Source organism: Ambystoma mexicanum, chromosome 3q (genome assembly GCF_040938575.1).
Source record: "Ambystoma mexicanum isolate Mex_15411 chromosome 3q, UKY_AmexF1_1, whole genome shotgun sequence".
Lineage (NCBI taxonomy): Eukaryota > Metazoa > Chordata > Amphibia > Caudata > Ambystomatidae > Ambystoma > Ambystoma mexicanum.
In genome coordinates, this window is record NC_090926.1 from 115,669,449 (window position 1) to 115,678,954 (window position 9,506).

At 47.7% G+C, this 9,506-nt stretch overlaps 1 protein-coding gene across 1 annotated transcript; it reads right to left on the reverse strand.

Moving 5' to 3' along the window:
• Nucleotides 1-2,545: 2,545 nt before the first annotated feature.
• On the reverse strand, nt 2,546-7,796 carry HOXC10 (homeobox C10). Its single transcript, XM_069653266.1, has 2 exons — nt 6,917-7,796; nt 2,546-3,605 (listed from the first exon to the last, which is right to left on the reverse strand). The coding sequence occupies exons 1-2, from the start codon at nt 7,707-7,709 to the stop codon at nt 3,328-3,330; spliced, it is 1,071 nt and encodes a 356-aa protein (XP_069509367.1). The 5' UTR covers nt 7,710-7,796; the 3' UTR covers nt 2,546-3,327.
• Nucleotides 7,797-9,506: the final 1,710 nt, after the last annotated feature.

The following is a 9,506-nucleotide window of genomic DNA, read 5'->3' on the forward strand; positions in this document are numbered from 1 at the left end:
TTCTGCCTAAAGGTGACCTATTGGCACATATATGAGGCCCGTCGTTCTTTTTTGATCCCCTGCTTTTCTCTTTTTTACAGATCCGTCCATCTCCAGCTATCAGAGGAGGAGGGCGAGTGGTTTGAAAGGCACTTTCGTTTCTTTGAAACTTTTCTGTGTTTACGAAACGGAAGTGTTCGCAGTGGTAACCCCATGCCCGCGTCTCTTTACTGTTCACAATTCTGAATGCAGATAAAATAAACATGCACGTGTTTGATTCATTGGGGGGGGGGGTGGAGGGGGGTATGGGGGGTTTGACCACACGCGTATTCGCCTGTTCAGAGGCTTTTGACTTCGCTCTGCATCGCCTGTTCGAACACCCAGTTCTGCCCACCACATGGTAAACAACAAAGATTAGAAGTCACTTGACAGCACATAACCCCCTTCACCAGGGCATAGACATGTAATGTACATTTCAGATTTCTCCATGTATACCACAGCGTTTTCTATGCATGTAAGGATGTATGTAGCTTCAGGCCGCAGAGAAAACAAGAGACGACGTTGCTGGGTCCTGGGAGTCCACATTCAACCCCAAGTAGTCAAACTCGGAGCAGATGTATTCCAGTGCGTCCCCTCGAGTTCTCTGTGCTGGAAACCCAATGCATGCCACACAAAAATCAAGCTTTTCCCAAAGCCGCCCCAATAGCCGGCGCTCGGCAAGAAGGCTACTGCCCGGGCTGTCAATCACGTGCTCCCGATTCCTCACCCGGGCAGCAGCGCCTACATCCCAAACCAAGGCAATCATCTTATAGCAGCCCCTGGCAGCCCCCTTTGTCTGCCTCGTCATCTTCTGCACGAGAAATAATGGGAGGCTGTCGCCCAAACATTGCACACATTGCCACCTAGGGCCCCCGTTCCACCCCGCGTCCAGGGGTCTGTGCCTGCCGGCACTGCGCTCCGGGTTACGTGTCCTGCTGTGCCCGCAGTGCGTTTTGCATCGGAACCGGTGGTCTTGATGAAGAGGGCTGACGTAATTAAGGCAGTTCCTTGTTGCCGAGTTAAAAAGCCAATCCCAACAACATGAAACTACCTAAATCGCGGACCAGCTGCATGGAAGGAAGGGCGAGGGATCCGCAGGCAGAGAGTGGGCACCCCAGACCACAGGCATGCCTCTTTTGTGGCTGAGATGCGGGAGTGCCTGGCCGGGCTCACTCATTTCTCCATGGCCGAGCTGGTACATCTTCCCACCCAAGTGCAATACTGCCCAGGCTGTCTCTAAATATCACCCAGTAACGATGTGCAGCTGGTACACCCCCCCCCGTACCCCGCGGAACACGGGAGGGGATGTGCATTGCACCTCACCCCAAACCCTGAACCCCACCCCCCCCACCCCCCATCTTATATGAGTCAATGCCGAACCCCGCAGGACCAAACAGCTTCAAATTGGCTACACATCCAGCCCACCACTCAAATCCGAGTAAGGAGCGAAATGCAAAGTGTGGCGCCCACAGACGGCAGTAGTCAGGAAACCTGGCCGTTGCGAGCCGAGCTCGGGCAGAATTACAGCAAAATAAGCCAACATCGGTGACACATCTGAATTCACATCCTTAAAATCGAGAAGGCAGTGACATAAGGAAAACAAAACAATTGCATGCCAATGGTTGTGTTCTGCAAAATCCATTAAACGCATGTAGATATGCGTATAGAAAGGAAAGGGTACACGGCTGGGCTGAGACCTGCAGACGCAACCGCGTGTAACTTGACCCAAGTAAGTTCATGAGGCAGGCAAGGTGGCGGCAGGGCAGAGCGTTCCCCGGCGCCCCCCGAGCAAAAGCTCACCTCGCACCACAGCTTCGAGTTTCACAAAGCAAGCACAAGACCCCCAAAGGGCAGACTAGTCAAACATGAAAAGAACGGACCCCAAAGCAGTTCCAATCGCAAGTGCAGCCCAGGCACAGTGTCTAGAGAGGGAGCAGAGAGAGCCCCACTGCCCGGGGAAGACGAGAAAAAGAGTCAGAAGGAACAGCATGCTTCTCTTACCTTATCTTCACGTACTTCCCAGCCCATCCCGGGGTTAAATTCGCTTTATCCCTTTTTTGTGCGGGGGGAGCAGCAGGAGGAGGCGCCTTTACTCCACTGTACACAAGAAGGCTGGATTCTCTTTGAAAAAACAGATGAAAAACCGAAAAAAAGAGTTCTCTTCCCCCGATTGCAGCTCCGGCAGTAGCTCCCCGTCCTCCGGCAGAGTCACCTTTCACTGCATCTTTACTGCCGCGGCACATTATATTTGCAGATCATAAAATCCACCTCCAGCGCTTACCAAGACGCTCCTGACATAACTGTTTTATGACCTTGACTTATCGTGGTCACCTGGATAATATTTAAATCAACGTTATGGTCTCTCACTTACATCCCAGAGGCTGGGGCAGTCTCCCAAACGCCTTTAAAAGGACGACACCGAAGAACTAGTGTTAGGGAGAGAAATACTTTGCAAAAATAAAGATATGCAAATAGATAATTTAGAAAAAAAACAACAGAGTCAAAAATGGAGCTAACCCAGCTTGCACACGGTTCTATGAAATTTATTTTTGGCTCCACAGGGGAAGGTTACATGCAAAGAATGAACACATTACAGGGTGGATTTCAGAAACACAGCCACCAAAAGTGGTCTTTTTTTGCACACGAGACCCACAACAACAAAAAATGCTGTTCTATTTCCTCGTGAAGCACAATGGACGGGGATCACTTGCAGCTGTGCTAAAACTGCTTTTTAATAATACTTACGCCATGACTGTCCAAGACTGCCATCGCAAATGTATCTTTTCTTTTTACAAACATTTTTTAAATGCATTCGAATCAGTGTTTTTTTTTAAATGTTTCAATGTTCAGACTGCACTACTCTATGGAAAGCAATTATGTTTCGCATCCACTCTTAACAAAGTATGAATAGAAAAAATAAAAACACAACCAAATGAAAAATGCACTGCAAAAGAACCAAAAAAAGACACCTGCGGCGGGTTTGAAAAGACGTGTCCGTCTGTTGTGCGCGAAAATAACTTAACCCATGTCTGTAAGCTCGCTGTATGGGCAGTTCACCTCATCTTTGCATCGAGACCATAATGCAATATATATATACATACATATATATTCTCATGCCCTGTGCCGCTCCTTTGATGCCTCTCTATAAACCGTGAATAGCCCCAAAAATAAAAGAACTGAACATGTTGACTAACTGGAAGTCCTTGTTGCTCCACACGGCATCATCACACACCCAGAGAACTTGCAGAGGTGAAATCTTGTTTCCCGCTTTCGTTTTTTTAGCACGGATCTGTGTTTTCCGAGCAACACTCAAGTGAAATTGAAATTGGAAGTCAGTTCCCTTATCCGGTTCTCCCGATTCATTTTCTTAAGCTTCATCCTGCGGTTCTGAAACCAGATTTTCACTTGCCTGTCTGTCAAGTTGATACTTTTACTAATCTCTAGGCGGCGCTCACGAGTCAAGTACATGTTAAACAAGAATTCCTTCTCCAGTTCCAGCGTCTGGTGCTTGGTGTAAGGACACCGTTTCTTTCTTCCACTCTTTGCAGTCAGCCAGTTTCCTGTAGTGTTTTCCGCCTTTATGCCCTCTGTTAAAAATAATATTCAAACATAAGTATTGTGAAAAGCGCGTAGGGGAAATCCCTACCCTAGCCTCGAGCAAGTATGAAAACAACACACGAGGTCGTCTAGGCTGGAATGCCCTTGGAGTCATTATTTGAATTTCAACTTAAATCGCAACAACAACCGATTCATTGTTTACAACCCCCCTCGACCCTCCCCCCAAATAAAAAAAACACACACACACACTCTTTCACTGTAGGTAGGTACACGAAAGCAGGTTCGCCCAAGTAACAGCAAGTGTACCAGAGACGCTGCCGTTTCGATCCCTGAGGCCACATATAGCGAGAAAGGCGTAAGGGACGGAGCACCCATCTCACACGCATTGAGACATGGATGTCTCGGCAACAGCCAGGGGGAACCAGGAGGGATTCTGCACGGTCTGCGTGTGTCGCCTTAGCCCGCTACTATGCCAGCAGGCTACCTTTATCCGGGCAGCGCGTGTACAAGACTCCCCTTTTCTGTCGGACATCGCAAGAGCAACAGTCGACGCCTTTATCTGCTATACACTCGGCCCTCTGCGCGTTTTATACACACGAAAGCATACACATACAAACAGCGCACAAACACACGCGCACACACACGTGCAACGTTCGTTACAATTGTGTGAACGTCCCATTTAGTGTACACAAAAACACAAAAGAAGGAAACTGGACCTTGGATTTTATAGAATAGTCCAACATGCGTAGAGAGTGTGTGTGTTTGCATGTGAGAGAGAGCTCGCTCTTCTAGGCGCGCCCACGGTATGTGGGTGGGCATATTTGGGTTGGCTAACACTGGAGCAGTGTATGGGGTGGTAAAATGGGCGCAGGATAACAGTGGGGTGCAGAATATTTACAGCGCCGTTCAATTTACAAAACATAAGTGCCGGGTGGGAAGTGGGGGGGCGGGGGGGGGGTGGTCTGGGGGCGAGGTGTACACCACGCGGGAGGTGGCTTTATAATCGAACAAACATGCTATAAAATACACACACACAGTCTGATTTTAGAGGTGTGTGTTTAATATATTCATTTCTATGTGTGTGTTCTACATGTATATAACTGCATGCATATACATATGTGTGCGTGTATAAGCATGCATGCGGGTGTGTGTGCATATATGCATACATGCACACACTGAAGTATAGGGCAGTTGTTGGCACTGGCACCCTGCTCGCACCTGATTTCGCCCCCGCTGCTGTGGGTAGAAGGGGTGCAAGCCTCTTCCAGGCAGCGCTTACCCCTGCATAGGCGGCACTAATGCAAATGTGCCGGTTTCCCCTCGCCCGAAGAAAACACGGGTAACCTCCAGGCATCTCCTCTGCCTTCCTGCTTCAGGAACCAGTGATTATTCTAATTCTTGAGTGTCCACCAGACATAGTGGCGAGTGAATAAAACAATCTACACAACTCGGTCAAACATGCAGCCCAAACACGAAAGATAGCTTTCCGCGTATGTATCAATTCTCATGTGAAATATGCAATCGGACCAGCCAACAATGCCACTGCAATTCACGCGTGTGCGGTGCTCGAACGCACCGTGAACACCAGCAGCAACTGCATGCCTAGGTCTGTACCGCGCTGAGCAAAGGGGCCCCACTGTACGGGAAGGGGCCACGTGTCTGCTCCACCCCTCAATGCTAAACGCAGATTTGGTTCTCATAACCTTGACTTTACACGCCTGGCCCAGGCGACAAACGAAGACTTCCGCAAACGACTGGCATGTCTTATTTGCGGTTACGGTTTGGGGGCGGTTTGGGGGCGGGCGGGGGGCTTTGTTATTTCTGATGTGTGTCTGGGTGTAGGGCCGCATATGCATAGACAGGCATATACCCGCGTTCTCACACCAAACTGCAGGGCGCATGTGTGCATCCGCAGACATGCCTTGTGGACATGCAGAAGCCGGCCGGGCATTTCTGCAAAGTGGCTTATGACCCCTCGCTTCCTTTTACAGCCCGAATACCTCCGTTTATTGCTACAATTGGCCGAACCCAAATAAACGAACAGGGCGGCAATTTCTGTGCACAGAGGTAATAAGGATGGGTGGGGGATGGGGGTGGTTCTCGGAGGGGGGGGGGGGGCTCGACGGCTATAGATGGAGAGATACAAAGACAGACAGATCGGCAGATAGATAGATACAATTATCGCCACAGACCTACGGCTAAACACACACTTTTTATTGGCACCATTTCTAGCCGTTTTTTAAACACACCTTCCCAGACGCATCCTGGGATCACCGTTCGCTAACCCCTGGTAGATAATTGTATATAATTATAGCTGCCCGCCTTCGGGCCGTATACCTGCATGTCATCAACACCAGTGCAATAACACACATCCCACATTTAAGCTTCAAGAACGCCCTTGTATAAAAGAAATCACATACTTCGACAGCTAACACGCAATTCTGTAGCGGAAAGCCAATCATTACACGCTACACATTAAGACTCAGCTTCTCACAACCTGTGTGCTATATACTCGCAAACAAATGTAAGACACCGATGTATACACTCCCACACGAGCAGACACCACTTAAATAGAAACCCATTTAATACGCGCGCGTTATGCAGATACCCACCTTATTAAGGTGGTAGTGTAGAATCACACGTCATAAGGAGGAGAGATTTGGGTTAAAGAACTATTCGAGTTTTCCTCTTATTTATCTACGGCCGAAGAGGCGATGGAATTGTAAACCTAACTTTGTTTTTAAATCGTATTTGGACATTCTCTTATACACCCGTTTCGGGTGCAAAAGGAACATGAAACATTAGGAAAACTAGAATCTCAAGAGCCATTTATTAGCACCCCGGAAAACAGTGGAGTCTTTAGAAAAATAGTGTCCTGATTTTTGCCACAACACACTACACACATGTTCATATACGTATGTGTAATATATATATATATATATATATATATTCCATAGAGAGAGAACGAGAAATACACCCACACTGGCTCTAATATATATATATATATATAAATATATATATATATATATATATATATATATATATATATATATATACATTTATATATATATATATATATAGAGAGAGAGAGATACAGATATATAGATATAGATATATATGCATATTGTAACCTATGCAATATATTTAAAATTCACCATGCACGCGGGAAGAGGGAAGGTACCAGGGAAAACGGAAAGTGATGGGGCAGGCTGGGAAAGTTGACTTTTTGACGGAGATAAAAGCCAGAAAGGAAGAGCAGCGCCAGCAGTGCAGCGCTGGCCCCGCTGCCATTCCCCAGTGCTCGTGCAGCGCCGCGAGTCCCGGCGGAGGAGCTGCTTACCTTTGGCTTCATTGTCAGAGTTGTCAGTACTGGTGTCCGTGTCCTTCTGCTGCCCCTTGTCTGCTTCGGATGGGCTGCTTTTGGGGGCTGGCAGGCTCTTCTCCGTTTTGATGTCGCTGGCGGGGGTGCTGCTGTTGCTGTTAAGCTTGGGGCTGGGATTTCGGTTTTGGTGGTCTGCCTTGGCGTTTTCGGGAAACCCCACTTTGGCTGCCGGCTGCTGTTCCAGATGCGGTTCACTTCTGGGGTTCAGGCTTGCCCTGCTCTCGAAACTTGCCTCAAACTCGGCGGGGTTGCTGCAAGTGGGCGGCTTTTCCATCGAGTAGCCCTGGCTGGGTCTGTAGTAACTGGGCACCGGGACCTCGTGCTCGGTGGCGCACGGCTCCGGCATCTGGTTGGGGTACAGGGCGGCCTCGGGAGCGTTTTTGGACCTCTTGTCCGCCGCCGTGTACATGCAGCAGACATTCTCCTCCTTGACACTGGCGGGGAAGGAACAGGAGGACAGCTGTCTGGCAACAGGTTGCTCAAGCCTGTAAGTGTTCTTGGGGTCGCACCAATTGTCCAGCTGGGAGAGGTACGATGGGTAGGTGCTGAGAGATAAGCTGGGGTTGTTCACCTCGTCCCTTTTGGAATGAGACGACGGGGCAATTGCACAGTTCCTCATCACCCCACAGTTGAACTCGTTCCCAGGCTGCATGTACATCCCCTGGTTGGAGGAGTAATTATCCCCTCTGCAGGCTCCGGCAAGCGAGTCCATCAAAAAGGAGTTGGGAGTCACATTGTTGGGGCATGACATTTTCAGGGAGGCTTTTTAAAGTGGAATACTACAGCCAGGGGCTGACATCTTTTTTTTAGGGAAAAATATCAGCACCATAATTACCCACGCATTGGCCCCACCACGTGACTGCCAGGCCAATGAGGATTGAAAATGGCCTTGATGATTCAGACGCCGGCGACGTCACAGGGGTCAAGTTGTTGGAGAACGGAAAAATGAACGTGGAGCAATGCCGCCATCTGGCAGCCCGCGTTAGGTACTACACCCGGGACCTTCACATTGAACAAAGGAAAGCTTCAGTGGTTTGTTTACCAGGGAGACTAAAGCGCGTGCGAAGAACAAACGGACCCCCAAAATATAACGCAGGATGCAATGCCAAAAAAGGAATTCACATTCAAATATAACTTTTTTAAATAAGAAGTATGCTTTTTGTTTATAGCTGCGTTGTGGTAATCCCCTGTCGAGATATCATCACTATGTAATTAACTTTATTAGGGGTGTGCGGGAATGTTGTTTAGCGGCTAGTGGCAAGAAGACCTAAAATACACTTGACGTTTTGTGTGCATTTTCTTCCAGTGCCTTCTTTGCCTCCAAATATCGGCAGCTCTTCCGAGATTCTTACATTTCACATTCGACAGAGCGGATTTTGATGGCCCTTCTGACATCCAAAAAGCCCCACGGTGAGATACCTTGAGGCATAGATTACCAGATAAAACGTACAATAAAAGTCAATAAATCGTTTGAAAAGAACTGGAAATAAGGTATCGAACCCCAGTTTACATTATATTTTTTCGATTAGATGCATTTGTTTATTTCTAATATAGTTGCAAGGGTGTACTGCGTAACACATTCATTGTTTTTCTTATATTTTCATTATTGTGTTGTTTTTTCATCTACATTTACTCCAAATATACTCTTCAACTCCCCCTTTGTTCTCCAAAAAGCACACTATGGAAGGTACATAATGGCGGGAATGTAAAGTGAAAGGAAATACCTGGGAAAGCAAGACATTCCCGCCCGCCTGCTTGTTGTATAACTTAAAGCTCACTGGTCTAACCGAGTTTTCTGGCAGCAGGCAAAGGTCGTGGATTCTTATTTTATACTTTTAGTGGACTGTGTTGGAATGCTTAGGTGGCGTCTACTGGCTGCTCTTAGACTACGCAAACTGACAGAACTCCGCCATGGTCTCAAGTGTAAACAGGAAGGGAGTTTAAATGGATACAGTTGCGATGGTCAAATAAACATTTCCTTTTCGCTCCTCGTGTAACACATCATTTTATTTCATATCAGAAGTGGTGTCTGTATGTTTTGTTGTTAACCACAGTGCCCTCTTTCATTGGCAATGAAGCTTATTTTTGGTTAATTTCGAAGAAAGGAATAGTTCAACAATGCGGTAAACATGTATCAAGCAGGAAATAAATAAAAACAAAGAACACTTGCAGGATTTGAGGGAAAGCTGCAATGGTGAAAGAACAGGAGCCCAGCAATGTACCGCCGCCTAGCATGAGCTGAAATGTGGCTGCAGCAACGCCAAGGTGACGAAGCCCCCGTGCCTTAAGAGCCAAGCGGGCGAGGAACGGATCATATTAAAATAAGTCCGCGAACTTCACAACGTGATACATTTCGACTGCCCTTGGAGATATGTGACTCACGTGCTACCACCAGGACTCGAGACGGTCTGCTTCCACGGCCTCACTGCTTTGCAAATGTCAGGTTTAAATTCCTTACAGCGGGGGACACTGTAACAAAGACGGCAACTTCTACACATGGCCTTCTGTTCCCCTAAACAGCGCTGTAAACCTTTGGCTCTGCAGACGC

Coding starts and splice junctions, on each gene's coding strand:
- HOXC10 (XM_069653266.1), bottom strand. CDS start 7,709: ATGTCATGCCCCAACAATGTGACTCCCAACTCCTTTTTGATGGACTCG. Junction 3,606..6,916: donor CTCTGACAATGAAGCCAAAG/GTAAGCAGCTCC, acceptor TATTTTTAACAG/AGGGCATAAAGGCGGAAAAC.